General features: G+C 39.9%; 1 protein-coding gene across 1 annotated transcript in view; it reads left to right on the top strand.

The window, feature by feature from the left end:
- st6galnac5a (ST6 (alpha-N-acetyl-neuraminyl-2,3-beta-galactosyl-1,3)-N-acetylgalactosaminide alpha-2,6-sialyltransferase 5a) overlaps positions 1-1,116 on the top strand; it is a 99,876-nt gene extending 98,760 nt beyond the window's left edge. The window contains exon 5 of the mRNA XM_686955.10: positions 338-1,116. Coding sequence (XP_692047.5) covers positions 338-584 — 247 coding nt within the window. The 3' untranslated portion in view covers positions 585-1,116. The remainder of the gene's footprint in view (positions 1-337) is intronic.
- Positions 1,117-20,830: the final 19,714 nt, after the last annotated feature.

Here is a 20,830-nt window from a genome sequence, read left to right as displayed (position 1 = left end):
ATCTTTCTATCTGTCTATTTGGTTTTTTTTCCTTGAGTTATATTGCCATGACAGTCCCTGCTGTGCGTCAGTGCTGCGAAAAATAATAATTGAGAACTGAAAATGACATGATTCATTGTGAATCCCTGCTGAGGCATGACCTCTCCCCCCTCCATTTCTCACCCGTAATGTATTACATAAAATCAATTTATTCCCCTTAAAGCGAGTTATTCTCCAAACCAAATCAGGTTAATTGCCTTGAAAATTAATATCTAGCTCAGGATTAATTGGGAATCAGGGAATGCAATGGCAACTCTCACACACTCCCCGTTTTAATCTCTGTTTTCATTGTGTGCAGGGAGTCTCAGCACTCATCTGTTCCGTATCACTACTACGAGCCCACGGGTCCAGATGAATGTGCCATGTACATCTCCCACGAGCGAGGCCGTCGAGGCAGCCACCATCGTTTCATTACAGAGAAACGTGTCTTCGCAAACTGGGCTCGGACATTCAACATCCATTTCTACCAGCCAGATTGGAGTCCTCCACCGTTACCCAGAAACAGCACAGCAACCGCAGCCTTTCCCAGACCGCAGAAGACGTGACTCTTTTACCCAGAGCCATCGGATGATATCAAAACTGCCTTAAAAGGATCACTGGCTAATCCTGTTGCCATTTGGATGGTGCTTTATGTATTGGATCGACTATGAAGAACTGCTCTAGGACTCCATTCATGGAAGACTGACGCTTTTATTTTGCACATTCATCGTTCCTTTAGGCATTCCATCAGTCCCTATTTTAGAAAACCTGGAGGATCAGTAGCTATGTTTTCATCCACCTATTTTTAGGAATATCGCAACAAAAGAAATGCTAAATGGAAATGCCAAGATGCGCAGGATAAACTTAGAGTAGGATCATCTTTTTATCCAATAAGAAAAATATGTGCAGAAACTACTACGTAAACGCATTTACATACAAAAATTCCCACATGCGCATCAAAAAAAGTAATGTGATTCTGTTTTAACAGATCACAAATGTGGGTGCGATGGTAAAGTGTTAATGGACCTATCATTGTTGTTTTGGTCCTTCTAAAACCTCTTAACCAAAGTCCATCATTAAAGTGGTTCCATATTTTTACCTCCCAGGGGTGTGTTTCCCAAACAATGACAGATCTCGTGGCTGAACTACCATTACTACCATAGTGCGATGCATTATTTGGAAAGAGATCAATGTAGCGACCAGTTTTTCCCAAAACTGTAGTTTCTTTGTTGCAGATCCATCATTTGAACCAAGCTAGTTATAAAAACCCCACCATTTTTGTACAAACTAAATTGTTTTACACGCATTTAGGTGTAAATTATGGGTTTTTTTAAGGAGAAATAACAAAACGGGAGGGTGGCGGGAGATGAGTCTGAAATACGGGTGTGTTGGCAGGTATGTTGTTAATGGATGTAATTTACTGTAGACTATTTATTTAAAAAATGAAAAAAAAATATTGATAATAATTATTATTTTTATTGTTGTTTTTAATTATTATTATTATTATTATTATTAAGTAGGATATTGTTTATTGATTTTTTTTTTTTAAAGTCTACTTTTACAATTTGACACATTCAAACCACTGCAGAAATCTTCTAACCAACAGGCCAATGTCATATACAGTACAGATACATTTCTAAATAAATAACCTACTATAAATTAAAATCATTAATGTATGCTATATATTTTTGTTTTCACAAGCTTTGGAGATGTAACATAAATTTCGCTTCATGTCATGTATAGCTTTTTTTAATGAACCACAGCTGCATTTAAATTGGCATAAATGATTTCAAAGTGCAATGCGAAGCTGACGCAATTACCTAACGCAAAGATCGCTAATTAATTATATAACGCAAAGATCGCTAAAACTAAAAAATACTTTGAAAGCAAATTAGACCTAAGACAGATGACTTTAATGTATTTTTTTTAAAATCAATCCAAGTTTAAATGTTGGAATGTTCGAAAGGAATAGGGAATAGGAGCATAACTGGTAATAGAACACAACCAAGAACTATGCTTCTAACTACTGCTCTAGGGGTGTAGTTGTAAGCGTACAAGATTGTGACGCAGTTTGCGAATGTTCATAGAAACCATAGACTGTAAAAAATGTGGACGTAGTATCCGTGACGTCACCCATAGGTTTCTAAAGAGTGCAAATGAAGCTTCAACCGGCGCCATTTTTTTTGAGTGTCATCACTTTAACTGGGGGTTACCAAACAATGGAAAAGAGGCGGAGCTAGAGGAGTCGCCTTGCATTTTGCTTAGACAGGCTTTTCTTTGGGAGAAATGCTTAATACTTTATCACCTGCAACTCGTTTGTGTTCTGAACACATGTGCTTGGTTGTAGACTATTTTAATAAAGCGTTTAGTCTTAAAAAAAAACTGTTGTAACACATTGAGCCACTAAACATTGTTCCTGTGACATTTTTCTACAAGAGAAAAACGCAAAATTACTTCCAAATACTTCAAATATAGTCTGTGTTAGTAAATGCTGAGCTATTTATGAAATCCAGGCATAACACTGTATGACAACACATCAGAGACTGTTTTAGAGCCTATCTCTAATCAATCTATCAGATTCTGGAGTGCTTTAGAGTTTTAAAGAAACTTTTAAACGATCCTAAATAAAAACGAATACATTTATAGATACGTATATAAGTACATTTTTTTTCTCACCAGGAAAATGGAGGCCACATGAATGGTTTTTGAACACTGTTAAGTGCACACAGCATGCCATATCATCTGATAATTGTAAGAAATAATTCCAAAAAGCAACTGACTGTGTAAAACAAAACAAAAATACAATATATATGCTGAGTTTAGCGTTATTAGCTATATGAACCAAAATCGTTTTTTGTACCAGGCTGTAAACACTTTTTTTCTGCTGTAAAGTTGGCCTTTTTAACAGTGGGCTCAATAGAAATATGCTCTATTATGGAGCCTGGCATAGTGGAATTTCGATGAATTGCAGTTTTAGTTACTTCCGAATTAGCTTCATGAGAGAGAGCGGGAGGTTGCCGCTTGGTTGGAACGATGGATTTGGGAAACACCAAATAAACAAACTATGTTTGTAACGAGGGAACTTGCTACCTTATTTGGCTTACAATAATTTTCACAAGCTGCCAAAAGCTACTGCGCTTTCATTGAATTTCGATTTTGGATTCTGAAGTGCAAGTAATTTATTATATAAAAAAAGGCGCACATTGTCTTCTCCTGTCACAGCAAATTCCATTTTGATTTTTGTTGCCAGTTTATTGGGAAGTGGCGATTTCATTCTCTTTGACTCGATGGATGGAAACGATATTCCAGTAAATCAAATTTGCATCTTTGGATGAAACATAGCAATTGGGAGTTGTTGTTTTATGTAGTCTTATATAAAAAGAAAAAGGGTGGAGGACTGAAAAGCCCTGTGCCTCATTTGTGAAAAATGCATAGACACTATTTTTTAAAAATTAGAGGGTTCTTACACAAAAATCTAAGCTAACCTTTTTTCATTCACATTTTTAGATTCTGTCTTTGACTTGAACAAGTGCTTAGTGCCACACACACTCAGATTTGATCTTAGATTGTGTACTCTTAAATCCACATAAATGTTCATATTTATAAAAACATCCTTTTATAGAAAAGTACTTACCAACAAAGTCATAGTACTGCAGCTATTTGAACATCTTATAAAAACGCTACTCGTTTAAATTGAAAAACTATTTGCTTATGACCCCTTTTGAGTCATATCACACATTAAAGTGAACCTCTTACAAAACCATGGTGTACACCACAGTCTCTGGAATTGCTGCATCATAGACATCTATATTTTAATAATAATTGTATCACTTTCTGGCCATCTGATAATACAACGCAATATCATGGCAATTCAAAACATTGTTTTTTTGACTAATTTGTATTCATTTGTACGTTCTCATCCATACATTTTAATACGGTTTGCTCATCCTCCAATGGGGGATAGAGTTAGGGTTGGAGTTTAGAGACACACCTCCCTTTAAAAATCATTACATTACAGTACATGTACAGTACATTTTCACACAAATTAAATCCTTTGAATTTGTATAAATTATCAAATTTGCTGAATATGTACCATGTAGAAATTTCTCTTAATAGTTCCAGTATTTTGTGATTCAAAAGTGTTTTCCGTTTATTTACAGTTGTGAATTGCATTATGGGACCTTTATCTCAGCTATGTCGACTTTTTATGCTGAAATGTAATTTCTACAGTTTAAGAAAGTGACTTGTATTGATATTTTAGTATTTTAAAATAATATATTGGGTAAGAAATAATATGTAGCGAAATAAGTCATACAAGAAAATGTACTGGCAGTTTATTACAAGGTTTTTGTAGCATAATATGGAACACCAACCCAGACAAATACAGCACTTCTAAACTAGTAAAATATTTCTTAAAGTCACTTTTCCCAACCTTTTAAGGTTAAAAGTTGTTGGAAGAAAGATAAATGTCCCATAATGGAATTAGGAAGCATAAATAAATGGGGGAAATAAAAACATGAATGACAAAAATATGTAAAACTATTAATATACAGATATTTTTACTGTGTGTGCGTATATATGAGCAGTATCACACATGTAGCAGTGCCATATGGCTGTATATCGACACTGATGGGAAGTGTGCGTTGGCACGAGGCCACAGGCCAAGTGCTTTAGTGTTCCACTAGTGCCGATACTGCTACAAGTGTGATACTGCGTTTATACAACAGTTTGACGGCATAATCGTGTATATAAAAAAGAAAATCAGACATGGATAGTCTCAAAAGTCCTTTTTTAAGAGGAACTACTTTTTTCTGCCACACATTCACATCTGCAGCTGATGGTCAAACAGCAGAAACTGTTGCTTAAAAACTCACTTTAGTATTTGAATGATTCTTTAAATGTGTTTTTTTTTTTTTTGAAAAAAGTGATGACAAAACAGGTGATTTTGCTCACATTTTAAGATTATAAGGCTGAATGACATGAAATGCCATCCATCTACAGAGATTTCCCAGTATTTCTCTGTTGCAATCGGGAGGTCACAATAATTAACCCTGAAAAAGCCTAAGCAAAGCAAACACTATTAGATTACTGTGGTGTAAATACAGCACTATAACATACAAGAGAGAAAAAGAGACTCAAGAGAGAGATTTCCTAATGCTGCGTTCACACCAGACGCGGAACGGGCTTCAAGCGTGAGTGATTTACATGTTAAGTCAATGCAAACACACGAATAGACATCCTGCGGCACGATACACGCGAATGGTGCGGCGCAAATTGATCGTTTTGTGCGTTTGACATGCGTTGCGCGCTAATTGCTTGAGTTTAAAAGTCTAAACTTCAGCAGACATTCGCGCCACGTTAACCAATCAGGAGCTTGCTCTTGTGGGGGGCGTGATTGTGACGTACACCTGTTGTTGGAGTCCCGGGGGAAATCCTCCAGCCGACACCGACAAAAAGTTCATCAAACTGGGCTCGGCTCAGTCAGAAGCACCGCTGAAAGCCTCCATCATCCAGGTTCAGTTTTTGGAGGAGTTTATGAGCTCACAGAGCTGGATGCCCCTCTGAAAGGATCTAGTGGACTCAGACACGGCCCTAAACATATAGATGCTGTTTTTTTCAGTCTTCATAAAGCACATAAACACTGTTATTTTCTCAATAAAATCCATGTTAGCCATTTAGCTATGAAGCTAGAGTCACCGGGCAGACATAAGCCCTCCCCATCTGTGCTGAAGTGAATTTGACGCGCAAATGAAGCAGGGTTTGACGTGCGAATGAAGTGAATAAACTCAAATGTTCACGCGGCTATTTACACACGAATAGCGTGATTTATCCTGTGTTCCGCGTCTGGTGTGAACACAGCATTAGAATGTCACTTACTGGATTTATAACGATTTAATTTGCTGTAGTTTGAAATACGAAAAGAAAACTCTGAGTTTTTCTCCTGTTAGGACTTATTATGCAGTCTCTGTCGTCATCTTGTGGCACAACCGTCTTTGCTCTGCTCACTACGACAGACTGATGGTCGCCGATCTCTGAAATTATAAATATTTAAAATAGGCACTATCCTTATAATAAAACTGCATAGATGCAATCTAAACAACGACATTCTTACCTAACGTCTCAAAAGTTCATACTGTTGTCCAACAGCTGCAATATTTGTCAAATTAAAGAGTTTATTGATCTGCTGTCACTCTATGTTGGCGGAGTTCTGATATTGCTAAATATCGCAAGATTCAAGAACCATTTATATATATATATATATATATAAGGTTTTGAGAGGTTTTAATTGAAATACATGACAAGGTAAATTTTTAAATGGTTATATTTATCATCTTAATTTGTTTGCCTGTTTTATTGTTCCCACCGACACTGGATTGTTTGTTTGTTTGTTTATTTATTTATCTAATTATTTATTCTGTCAGTAAGTCTTTGGTTTATTTATTTTTCTCATATTCCTTGATATAAGTTGAACAGAACTTCTAAACGCGTTAAACAAAACGCAGAAAAGACGAAAGGCTGAAATTATTGTAATTGATTGTGATTTTGAATTTAAAAGATGTTTTAACATGAACAATAAACACAAACTGACCATTCACAAACACAAGTGTGCAGCTTTGTTCTAGCTTTCTCACATTTATCAGATCCAGCTGGAGTACAAAGGATACAGTCTTTATCCTAGATCTCTGATCCAGTGAAATGGAAAACTGCAAGGCAACAGAGTATTAAAATGGAATACATATCCACTTGCATCATTTTGACGGTCGGTGTGAAGAGGAGCGTGTCAGAGGTGTACAGGGTGTGTAGAAGTGTAATTATGACCATCACAGCAGCAGGGCACGCATCATTGACCATGACCATGCTGGAGCTGTCAGTCATGCAAATACACACTCACACACACACACACGCATCAGGACTGTTAAAGCAGCTGCCGAATTATTGTGCCCTAGATGACTGACAAGTTGGCATTGCTGCTGAATGCACAAACGTTTTCAGATACACATGGCAGCTATGAGTGATGATTCTGACTATAAAAGCTCTAATCATTGCTATTGATTGTATAACTATTTATAAGTAAGTACAGATAAGGTAAGTACTATTATTCTCAGAGAAAATCATGCGAACTTGCATATTAAGACTAGTCTATACTACTGGGACTATTAATGAATACAGATTATTCACATAAAAAATACTATAGTAGCCTAATTTATAATATTATGTTTGACTGGCTTATATACTATATATGAATCCCATTAATAACTATAGCTTTATTATATCATATACACTGATTTGACACTTACACCACATATGGAATGACCATATATGGAATAGTTTTCCTGTGGCAGCCCGCTGATACCATGTTACTTATGGATACGTTTGTTCATTTATTTTATCTGCTTCTTCTGCATCCATGCTTGGCTTCTCTAGTTCCACTTCAGTGTTGAAAAATATAAAGATAATTAGCCTACACCTATAGTCTATTTCCTTCTGAATATTTGTAAGATGGTTTCCTATAAAATGGTTGGCTTTTTCTGTAGTAATTTACTTTGATTTACATTGTGCACCCCTAAGCGTGTCTGAAAATATGGTGCAACACAAATCCACCATGATGTTAATTCCCATTTTCTATAGACAATTCTTGCGGAAACCACTTATGACACAGTTGACTTTCAACATTGCAGAGAATCCACTTTGGGAATTCCCTTCTTGCAAACTTTCCTTATTGGCTCACTCCAGTCCAATTGACTGGCAAATTGTCGCTCAGCACATTTTCTTCTTCGCGCAAATTCTTAAGTATGTCTTAAATTTGCGGAATTTGCATGGGAACAATCAAATTGCTGGACAGCCACTGCAATGTCTGCATCGGCCTGGCACACATAGAGGCAGCACTGGACAATTTAAGCTTTCAGCACTGTGTGGACATATGGGAATGCGTCCTATGGGGACATAGGGATGTAGCTTGAGGATTCTTTGGAGTAAGACCCACTGCTGCCGGCAAGCCACTGGTTGGCCCTTCCCCATAACTGATCAACAGCAACAAACCGGTGTGGGGCTGGCCTCAAATGCAGACTCCCCACTTACCTATTTCCTTTCCTGACTGCTTCAAGCTCCCTCCGTCCAACAAGGACTTTGTAAGCTTCAGGCAAGATGGCGACAAATACTCTATGCCCATCTTGGCTTTAGAGAGGGAAGACTGGAATAAGTGAAAGTGGGATCTCAAATGTGAATCTCCACCGAAGAGTTCAAGAAGGTCCTTTTAAGGGCCGTCCATTAGCTGGACCTTTACCTTGAGAACTCCTATGGAACCTTCCAAGAGCAAGGTTGATTCTGGGTACTATGAATGCAAGACCAGCGACGAGATGATCCCTAGGTTTCCAAAATCCTGGACCAGGCTGTATACTGAGCACCTGCTGTGGTGGTCATGGAGGAGTGGTGAGCTTGAGACTGATTCCTGTGACGCTCCAGGGACAGACGAGTCTTGCTGAGGTCCAGCCTTGTCCAGCCTCCGGCGCCTAGACTGCCGTTCTGTACAAGACGTTTAGCCATAGGAGAAATGGTTGTGCCCAACTGAGCCTGGTTTCTCTCTAGGATTTTTAATTCTTCACTTTCACCAATTGGTGAAGTTTTTTCTTCGCCACTGGCTTGCTTGGTTTGGGATCTGTAGAGCTACGTATCGATGGATTTGCTCTTCAGTGTTTGGACTCTCAGTAGTGATTATTAAACCACACTGAACTGAGCTAAACTGAACTGAACTGAAAACTGGACTGACACTGTTTCAATTTATTATGATCTTCTATGTGAAGCTGCTTTGACACAATCTACATTGTAAAAGTGCTTTACAAATAAAGGTGAATTGAATTGAATAAATCCATTCACCAGCAGGATGGTCCGAGGACATCAATGCCTTCTTCGCTGATGTCTACGAGGAGCTGATGAAGGAATGGTCTGCACCTCAATCAGCACGAGTCCACTCATTGGTTCAGGCTATGTTTTTGGAAGTTGAAGGCGTGTCTGATCACAGATACACGTGCATACCCCCGGTCGAGTACAACAGCCCACTTGCAAACATTTTTGTGTATGTTCAATATAGATGCATACTTTGTCACAAAAACAGATTTTCGCTTCTCACAATTTAGAAAGGGCTCAGCTCTCTTCACCTCAGCATGATGCAGAGCCTCTAAACTCCCCGGCTATAGCCATCCAGCACTCGCCAGGACGATCTGTGCCTGGTCTGTAAGGCGGCTGAGCCAATGAGAATGTGGATGGCTACTTAGAGGATCTTGTGTTGGACATAAGGTATAATAGAGCGAGGTTATTCTCTCCAGTTCAGATGCAGACCATCTTTTCAATGGTATAGACCAGTTGCTAACATCTACCCCAAATGTCCCAGATTAAAGACAAGACGTGTGCAGCCTGGTAGAGAAAAGAACAATAGAGCATGTATCTATGAGTGAACGAGACAGTGGGTTGTACAAGTGCACAAATTTGCCCCAGGCACTGGTTTGCATGTGTGGATTTATGCGACACTTACTTTCATAATTAGATAACACCACATCACAGGCATTTCTTGAGGTTTGAATTCGAGGGGAAACCTTACCAGTTCTCTGTGCTTCCTTTCAGGTCGTCGTTAGCCCTCCGCATCTTTTAAGTGCATGTATGCAGCAGTTTTTCCCTTCAGGTTTTACACATGCACTCGCTTCAACTGTGGCTAAAATCCAAAGTCCCGTGGATGGCATGGTCTTTGTGTCACATGTGTCTTGCAGTCACTCATGACTGCATCAGTGGTCTAGATCTGTGGCACACCCTGGACCTCTACAGCAAGAGGGTTTCCCTGGAAGTGGTGAGGTGTGTGTGTTTGTATCCACGGATGTCTCAATGCTCAGTTGTGGAGCTGTGTGTGCATGCTGGCCTCAAGCCGATGAAAAAACTCGCAAACCCAGAGGCACATAAACCGCCTGTAGCTGGAAGCTGTGTCCTTAGTCTTTCAGACACAACTAGAGCATATGCACATGTTGATTTGTACCGACAAAATGTCTGTGGTCTCATACATAAACCCCCAGGGCTGAGTATGCTCCAGAGCTCTCCACGACCAGCCTATGAGGCTCCTGCTATGGGTGGACCATCACCTACTTTCAATCAAAGCAGCACACATACCGATTGTCTGAACCAGAGAGCAGGTATGCTTTTCAGAAGGGAAGCCACTCAAAGGGAGTGGTGGCTTCACCCCTAGTCGGTGCAAATTGTATGGGACTGCTTCAGACTATATGCGATCCCTCCAGTCAACATCATGCCCCTGGTGTTGAATAAAAACAGGGAGGAGAGAGCATTAGTGACTCTGATCACTCCGAATGGGTTGAATCAGCCCTGGTTCTTGGATCTGAAAGAGCTGTGTCCGTCCTTCCCAATCCCAATGAGGAGGGACTTACTTTCGCAGGCAAGCGGTATCCAAGCCCGGAGTTGTGGACCCTGCATGAGTGGCTGCTGCAGGGTTAGTCAATAATCTGGATACACTGCTTTCAAATGTGCTTGTCACATTCTTGGAAGCTCAAGCACCTTCCACAAGGCGTTTGTATGCTGTGAAATGGTATGTGTTTACAGACTGATACTTTAAGGCTGTGCTAGACCTGAAGAAGTACTCAGTGTCAGACATTTGATGTTTTCTACAGTCCAAACTAGTCAGTGGTTGTGTGCCTTCGACGCTGAAAATCTTCCATTGCCTCACCTCGTTGCCTGATTAACGGGAAGTTAAAGAGAGTAGGAAAACTGCCACCCGCACGCACTGTTGGTTTCACCCTCGGACTTGGAAACAGTACTTATGGCGCTCTCTTAGCCACAGTTTAAGGCCTTGACATCAGCTGCTATAAACAAGCTGTCCCTCAAAATGGCATAAATTCTCACCCTTACCTTAGCCAAGCATGTGGGCAATTTACAGGTGTTTTCTGTCGATAATAAATGTATTTTGTTTTGAGGCCAGATGATCGCAGTGCCACCCTCTGACTGAGATATGTACTTAAGTTTCCTTCTACGTCCTTCAAGGCTCAGGTCATCTCCTTGTCCTAGTAACATTAGAGAACGCTGATGCTTAAAATGCAATCTACCCAGTTAAAGCTTTGAAGGTTCAGCTAGCTTTTGCCAGTCTTGCCAACCTTTTTGTGTGCTTTGATGGACCTACGGAGGCAGAGCCGTGTCTAATAGAGTGGAGGAACTATGACGTCACTTTGTAGGCTAATCGCCTGCTAGAATAAAACTGGTTCCCTCCCTAGGCTTTTCGAAGATTGCAAATAATAAGCTCTGTGTTCAAACACTGTTCATTACACTTACACATTTTGTCCAGATAATCCTCACACAAAAATACAACTTTGAGCACTTTTGGATCTTAAATACAAACGCTAGACTTGAAAAGCTAACATTAAGCTATTAACGGACTACAGAGCCCTCGGGGCGCTCACCTGTGACGTCAGCCCCACCCTGCTACAGACAACATTTCAAACTCATTTTTAGAAATATTGTCCATGACAAAGAGTTAATCTCTCTGTTTATTATATTATAATCCAAGCTATATATTATAAACAAATAAATACACAAAAAGACATAGACATATGTGTCTTTTGGATTGTTTTTAAGTGAGAAATACATCTGTTTTGCTTTACGATTGTTCTAAAAGTTTTGAAACGGTGTGTATAAATATGCCTAACGTTACATATTACTATCATAAGACATATTTAAATAAGTGTATCGCTTGCGTGCACAACAAGTCTATCAAATGCCTGCAAGTTCCATCATCATGGACACAGAGCAACATTTAATATTCCTTTTGTGTCATTTAGTACAGCGAAAAGCAGCTCATACAGTCACATCTGCTATACATTTATGGAGGAGTGTAAATATTGCAGTTATGACAGAGTTAAATGTGTTTAGAAGAAGAAAAAAAAGACGAAAAATCACTTGATCACGTGAAAATGACAGTTAACATGCATGTATTTGACACATTTATTCATACGTTTGCATTACTGAGAGCAGGAAAGAGACATGCTGCACTAGTAAGCAGTATCTTCATAATATTGTTTATTAAAATAAAAGATCAACAAAGAAGCATAACCGATTTAAAAATCCGAGAGTGTGATGTAACTGATGTGTTTTATGTCGTAGAACAAAACGTGAAAGTATCTTGAGTTTGTGTTAGCCACGAACCTTATTTAAGCGATTTTACTGAAACCCCATTGAAAAAACCCATTGACTTTGGGATGAGGGAACCGGAACTGCTAAAATGCTAACTCGCTTCCGGGTTTTTGCATACAAATTGACGTCATAGTTCCTCCACTCTATTGCAGCTTTTTTGGTCCTTTCGGAATCAGACGTGAGCCGACGCAAGGCAACAACACAGGTGGGTTTTATCTGCGCTAGTTTGCTGTCTGCTTGGTGTGTACCGGCCTTTACAAAAACACATCAGTCTACTTCAATGGCATATGAGTAAACACATTTTTTGACATTTTGGAAGCTTTAAAATAAAAGCCACTATCCAACACCATCATATGCATGGAAGAGCCACGGGGGGAAAATACACCCCTTGTAACTTTGTTCATCTGACAAAAAAGGCATATACAGTACACTGAAGATGGCTTGGTGAGAAAATGATGTGGTAATTTTTATTTTAGTGTGAACCATTCCTAACTTTTGCAGAGGTGAAGTTTAGTCAGACTATTTCAGAAAATAGTGGCTCATTCATACCTGTAATTTTGGTAGATTGGCCTCAATATAAACAGTTTCAATCTAAACTAACAAGAAAGTAAGCCTTGAAAATTACAGTATGCTGTTATATTAATACAATATGTCAAAAGACAGAGGGTGTTTTTATTTCTCAGTTCACGACCCCTTTAAAAGTATTTATTATAAGACCACTTTCTCATTTTGAGTTTGTTTCACGCTTTAGACAATCTCTGAAAGCACGTTATACCGTCAGAGAGAAAGTATTGCATTTTCTACAGAACAGCTTAAGTGTGGCACTGTGGAATAAAACTGAAAGTGTGAATTCGTGAGAAATAATGCAGTAATGCCTAGTGCTGCTAGACCCAGATTTTTACGGTAGGAGTCTTTCTGTTGATGGAATACTGATCACTGGCAAACAGTGACTAGCTGACTGAGAGATGCAGAGAAAAGGGGAAATCACAATGTGCTGAAGTAAAAATAAAACTAAAATATGCCAATTTAATTTGTGTGAGTGGTTAAGTAACCCTAGACTTACATGCTAAGTAATTGCATATATGAAAATCATGAAAATGTGCTTGTGATTTTTCCGTGCAAAAGCTAAAAAAAAAAAAAAAAAAAAGACAAAAGGTGATCCTACAATCAAGCCGCTATCAAATCAAATCCATAAATATTGGGATATTGACACAATTCAAACATTTTTGGCTCTATACACTCACATAATGGATTAGAAATTAGATTAACAAGATGTACTTTAACTGCAGATTGCCATCTTTAATTTGGGTATTTACATCCAAATCAGGTGAACGGTGTACGAATTACATCAGTTAGCATATGTGCCTCCCACTTGTTAAGGGACCAAAAGTAATGCGACAATTGGCCAAGTGTGTATTATTCCCTCCATTATCCCAATTACAATTAGCAGATAAAAGGTCCAGAGTTCATTTAAAATGTGCTATTTGCATTTGGAATCTGCTGCTGTCAACTCTTAAGATGAGATCCAAAGAGCTGTCACTATCAGTCAAGCAAGCTATCATTAGGCTGAAAAAACTAAACAAACTCATCCAAGAGATAGCAAAAACTTAAGGCTTGATCAAAACAACTGCTTTGAGCATCAGTAAAAACAAAGAACGCACCAGAGAGCTCAGCAACACCAAAAAACAGGATGTAACATAAAAAAAAAGATGTAACATCTCACAAGATGTCAACCATTGGTGAGCCTCAAAAAGCGGAAGGCCAGATTAGAGTTCTAAAAAGCCTTCACAGTTTTGGAACAACATCCTATGGACAGATAGGATCAAGACCAAGTGGTACCAGAGAGATGAGAAGACAAGTGCATGGAAAAGAAAAGGAACTGCTCATGATCCTAACCAGTGGTAATGTCATAGCATGGGCATGGCTTCCAATGGAACTAGTTCTCTTGTATTTATTGATGATGTGACTGCCGACAAAAGCAGCAAGATGAATTCTGAAGTGTTTCTGGCAATATTATCTGCTCTTATTCAGCCAAATACTTCAGAATTCATTGGGCGGCGCTCCACAGAGCGGATGAACAATGACCCAAGGCAAACTGCAAAAGCAACCAAAAGGTTTTTGAAGGGACATTTATGTATTGGCCAAGTCATTCCCCTAACCTGAATCTGATTGAGCATGCATTTTACTTGCTGAAGACAACAATAAAGGAAAAATGCCCCAAGAACAAGCTAGAACTGAAGACCGTTGTAGTAGAGGCTTGGCAGAGCATCACTAGGGATGAAACTCAGCGACTGGTGATTGATTGTCACGGTCGGGTGAGGGGAAAAGGAGCGAGGACTCAATTGCAACTAATAATTGGGTTTTATTAATAACAAAGTACAAATAAAACAAAAAAGCAAAACAAACTACCCAGAGGGGGAAAACATGAATCAAAAACAAACAGACAAACTTGGCTGGGCTGGCAAGACACGACTGGAACAGGAACACAGAGGGAGTATAGACAACGAACTGGCCCAGGACTGAAAACATGAGGGGATTATAAAGCAAAAGTAAATTGACACAAACAGGTGAACATGACAAACTAATAATGAGTTAACAAGGAGGGTGGGACTAGACAATAGCACACGACAAAAGCACGTGACCACAATGTAAACACATAGCCAAGTGCTTTGACAACACACGCAAGACACGAGCACACGATGAATGAAAACACTCACCGTGTGCTCACACACGCAGCGTGCATGCTTCATCCCAGCGCCGACCAAAACCGAAACCAACTAGACTAAGACACAGGGAATGAAACACCACGCTGCAGACAGACGAAAACACAATCATGAGTACAAGAGCACACAGAGACAGAAACAAGTGCTCGACCCAAGAAACCTCGAGCCGAGCACAACAGGACTAGACATGACTAGTGTCCGAATTCTGCCACCAAAACAAGAATTTACAAGACCAGAGTGGCAAAACCCTGACATTGATAGGCTGTAATTGACTGCAAAGGATTTGCAACAGAGTACTAAAAAGTGAAAGTTTGATTTATAATTATTATTCTGTCCGGTTACTTTTGGTCCCTTAACAAGTGAGAGGGACATATGCAAACTGTTGTAATTCCTACACCGTTCATCTGATTTGGATGTAAATACCCTCAAATTAAAGCTGACAGTCTGCAGTTGAATTGCATTTTGTTTAATTTCATATCCATTGTGTTGGTGTATAGAGACTAAAATATTAGAATTGTTTCTAAGTGCCAATATTTATGGATCTGATTGTATGTATAATTCACTGAAAATTGGGTGAATTCATGTTGACCTGATCAACTATATACTTGTCTTTATGTACTGTCTACTACATATTTTATCACCAAATTCTGAATAAGCCTATTAAATGGGCATTAATGTGCTTCTTTTTGTCTGCATGACTAATTAACATTAGTGTAATTAATAATCTTTTAATGTGTTGAGAGAGCCTGCATATAATTTACATTTTAATGTTTTGGAATAGTACTCCCTATGCAGTATGAAACACTGTTTTATTGTACCTGAACCCCAATGAACAAAACCAGAACCACTCACACAGGTGAGTGGGCTTGACAAATCACCAGTAGAAAACACACTTTTCACTTCCCTGACTCTTTAACCTACATTTGCACCAGTTATGCACACTTTCACTGAACACAAGTAGCACAAAAAAACAATGTGCATTTATGAAGCGTGATTCCCACAGGTCCACCTGTAGAAACACCCCTTTCTTTCTCTCTAAAAAATAAATCTCACTCTAGCACCTAATTCTCTAAATACTAGCAGTTCCTTTGTGTAATTAGCACTTCATGTGTTATTGCCTTTTTCTTGTTGAATTGCTAAATGCCTCCTCAAAAGTAAGTAGCTTTGGACAAAAGTGTCTACTAAAAGACTGAATGTAGAAGGTCTGCAAAGTTTCAAATATCAAAATTGCAATAAATAACATTACCATTTCCCATAAAAAGAGAATCATGAGTTATTCCAATCTTTCTAAGGAGTTCTGGAAGTGGACCCAACTGCAGGATGGGTTTGAAAGGGGGTTTATTAATAGAGGGTGAGATAAACAATAACAGTCTAATAGGTTATGGCGGTGGGTAGCTCTGGTGAGCCGAAATGGAGTGGTATATAATATTTGTGTGGTATTAAATTAAGCAGACTATGTTTTTCAATTGTTGTGACTTAGATGCTTAGATGAAGATCAGAACACTTTTCTGTAAAAAATTTATGCCAAAATCCAAGTAAACCCTATGGGTGTATATATACACTGTGGAATAGTTTCTTTCAGCTGTGTTCAGCTTCCTGCTGATGTACAAGTTCAGATGCTCCTCACTTTTCTGGACTTTTGAGAGGATGGTATTGGAGGCATTCAGCTATTAAGCTGCAGCAGGAAGGGGCAGAAGGGGCTGAAGTCTGTGGCTCGAAGTACTGGTTCAGAGGTGAGGGCTGATTTTAAATTCAGGAATGCCTCCTGCACTGATGGCGTCCACTTGGCCTTCTCCAGCTGCCCCTTCCTGGTCAGATCTGTCAGAGGGGCGGCTAAGGAGGAGAATTTAATAGTAATAGTACCCTACCAACCCTAAGAAAGCTCGTATCTGTGTCTTAAGACTTAGGCCTTGGAGCTGAGCAAACCACCTCCACCTTCCTGTCTTCTCTGAAACATAGCAGGTTCCCCATGAAGGATGAAGGGGAGGGTCCAGTACTGCCTGTAGCAACTAGGAGTGGAAAAAGCAGTTTTTGTTCTTGCATTTTTGCAGAGCAGTACCTGCCAGTAGCCTTTCGTAAGGTCCAAGGCCGAAATGTACGGAGACCTTCCCAATTGATGCCACAGCTCATCTACCCGAGGCATGGGGTAGCCGCCATGGTCAGATATTTTGTTGAGTAAGCAGAAGTCATTAAAGAAGCAAAGAGTCCAGTCGGGTCTTGAAACCTTTAGGATTGGGTTGGACCATGTGTGATGGTTCTATCACTCCCAATGTCAGCATTTGTTTACTTCCTTCTTGGAGTGGTATACCATAGTCCTCAACTGCTTCACCCTCAAAAGTCTGAAGAGGTCAGCCATTAGCTGGCACATAAAGGTGGTATCCTGATTGGTCAGGATCTCCACTGGGATAAAGACACGGCTGGAAAGCAAGATGAGCTCCTGCGCAATGGCTTTGGCGTTGGCTTTTCAAAGTGGAACTGCCTCTGAAAAAAAAGATATCAAAGTCCACAATCACCAGGATGTGTTGATTTTTTTGGGCGACGTCAGCTAGGTGAGGCAGGCTTGACAAACCCGCTTTACATAAGCCTCCAGGCCCAGCCAGTGGAAATAGTTGTGGACTCACTAAACGATGTTGGCAGCTCTGAGATGTCTGACCAAGGGGTGCAAATGTGCCAGCTCCAGCACCATCTCTGTCTTGGAGCGTGGCACAACAAGCAACAATTTCTGCTCCCTACTTCACAGAATGACCCAATAGAGAAGGCCATTTTGGACAACAAGTTGCAGGAGAGGGTGGGGGCCAGACTGCGTTTTCTTCCACTCAATGACATGGACTTGGGTCCAGCAATGTTTAGACTGTCATCTCCGCATTGTTCTTTGGCAATTGAGCCCCCTACCATCACCTGTTGGAACACATGGTAAAATGGATTAGTAGATTTTGGGAGGGGGACTCACCGTCTTTCATGCTATCTGGGGCCAGAAAAACAGGACACTGATGGTGTCTCTGAGCTGTCCATGACAGCTCCATCTAGGGCTGACAGGCTGGGCAGGGGCTGCTAGTTATTCATACTGGATTAATCTATCCTGAGCAGCACAAGAACTGGAAGATCTTTCAACACTCCTACTTCTACTGGCCAGGTGTCGGAGCTAGCTAAAATGGTCACTTTGCCCACTAGAACAAGTTGGGAATCCCCATGGCCACAGGTTATAGGGAGGGAGGCTTTATGCCAGTGGGGCTAATATCTTTGCTTGCACTAAACTAACTGCAGTGCCAGAATCCAAGAGAGCCCAAAATTGTTTCTCATTAATTTGAACAAGGACTTTGGGAGCTCCCACAGGTAAGTCAAGGTGGACAATGCAGCCTGCCAGCCAGGCTCTTGCAGGGGGCACAGGGACCTTGTCGGCATGGGTTCATTCTGTGGTGAGGGAGCCACCAACCTGCTTACTGGGTGTCCTCTGGTCTGCGTTGCTCCTGGACCACCCTCCAGGGGAATGCTGGTGCTCACTCCCCTCCTTCCCACTGTAGGGCTGCCTCTGCTAGCTCATAGGCCTCGAAGAGCTGCACGGTGGATCTTGGGTTCCTCATCTCAAATGCTTATCGGTGTGAATAGGGAATAGCACGGAGCATTCAATCAATGACAACAAGTTCCCCCTTAATGCAGCCAGTGATGAGCAAGTAGCATCAGTTCAGTGGCTTGGGCATGATCAAACAGGGCTTAAACTCCCACTCGAAGAAGTACTGGGCAGCACAGATTGGGGATTAGCCCAATCAGGCCAGAATTCACCTTGACATAAGAATCAGCATGGGGGGCAGGAAGTGAAAAGAATGTGAGCTGAGCTTTACCCTTCAGCAGGGGGGCCAAGACCTACACCTAGCCATCAGGATGCCATCCCTCATTGCTGGTAGTTTTGAACATCTGTAGGAAAGATTCAGCGTTATCTTGGGGGGTCATCTGGTATGAGCTGGGTGGCAAGAAATAGAGGGTGGGGGAACAGAGAGAGTGAAAGAGCCTATGTGACAGTGATAAAGTCTTATGTCTGTATTCTCCACCAGTGTCATATGGTGAACAATCACATGGGAATAGTGCTTAAAATAAATACCCAAGAGGGTGGATTTATTTACAATCAGAATAAATGGGTAATTGAAGAAAGGCAAAGTGCGTGCTCTCTTCTTTGTGCCGCAAGGAGTCCAGTGTGTTCTTCTTGGGTTTTTCTGGTCACCAGCTGCTGTCTGCAGTGGCAAAGGAAAGGGCTGTTATCTCTGTCACATGGAGAGGTCTCTCTCTCACTTTAACAGACTCATGTTGCTTACATAGATCATGGCTGATGAGCTGCAGCTGTTGGCAATCAGACTGGGACGAGAGGGTGCAGGTGATCCTCATCTGTATTCAGGGAGATGCTGATGATTTCTCAGGACACTTGTCACTATATATATATATATATATATATATATATATATATATATATATATATATATATATATATATATATATATATATATATATATAAAAGTGATGAAGTTGATATACTCGCATGGCATCAGTCCCACTTTAACTGTAATGTAGGCTCTTCTTAACCATTCTATGTATCTGACCTACCAAAATTTTATGATGCATCAGACTGGAACAAAGCTGTGTAATTTGTAAATGTCCCATTCACACTTATTGTGTAGCTAGGGGTGAAGTCGGTCGACCTCTTTTAGAGCACATTGGTAACACAGTTCAAGTGGAGCAGAGACACTAATGGATGGATACAAGGCACAGCCACAGGCACATTCTGTTGTAAATGGAAATGTTTGTTGCCCATTAACAACTTTATTTTAGATCTCTCTCTCTCACACACTCAGACACACTCTCTCTCACACACACACAGGTTATTTTAATAAGCAAAAACTAAAAAGGCTAAAAATTTGCTAACTCAAATAAAGGTGAAATGAGCTGAAACAACAAAATCCATGAACAACTTGCTTTATTTTAAATTATTTGCTTTATGGTAAATTTGTTTAAAAAAAAAAAGTTAACAATTGTTTTCTGTTGGGATAACATTAAGGTATTATGTTGGTTTAACTACCTGGGTTGTGGATGTGTAGCTTCCAGCGTTTTAACAATACAGCCCAATTTCCCAATTCTCTTTATCTTGAAGGCGTAGGGCTATGGGGAAGGGCTAGATAGCCCTCGAAAGAGAGATTTTTCAGGACAACACTTGAAACTAAGGGGTAAGACAATACAGGCCAGAATACATTAGCCACAACGGCTGCTTAGCTGCACCCAGAAGTCAAGAGATGCACTTCTTTGTCATTATTATACATTTTTACAACAAACAAACATGTTTTAATACATTCATAATCATGTTCTTGGGCTTTTCACAGTGTCTGGCATAATGTGAATGTTGTTTTTGTGTGTTTACATATATGAATATGGCCACGGTGTAACTGCAGCATATAGTTACGAGTTTATTGCCACATTAGATTGTTATGATAATATCATATCGTTGCCCTCAGTTATTCCCTGAAGATAAATATAAAAAAAAATACAACTGGAATAACTACAGCAGTCATGATCGTCTCATCTCATACAATATGAAGCAAGAGCTCGCGATGACATATGATGACGTGTGCAGGTGCTGTATTGGTGTACTATTTCTTAGGGGTAAATTTTAAAGGTCTTAGGAATACAAAAACAGAATTAAAATTGGGCATAAAAGTAATTAAAGGCATTTGAAGCTTGAAAAAACCTACTAAGGTTTAATCTTCACTTAGTTTTGAGTTTTTAGAATAATTTTAAGTAAGTTTTTGAGCTTGCCACCTTAAATAATGGCAGCTTGGATGTTGGCAGCTTTATTAACAAAATTAATGTTTGCTGCTTCACTAAGTGACCCAAAACTGTGCTAATGCTAGTTCTGAGATCAGGCGCAGTCA

This window comes from Danio rerio, chromosome 2 (assembly GCF_049306965.1).
Source record: "Danio rerio strain Tuebingen ecotype United States chromosome 2, GRCz12tu, whole genome shotgun sequence".
Taxonomy (NCBI): Eukaryota; Metazoa; Chordata; class Actinopteri; order Cypriniformes; family Danionidae; genus Danio; species Danio rerio.
The sequence above is the reverse complement of the archived record's forward strand: the minus strand, read 5'-3'. Positions and strand labels throughout refer to the sequence as shown.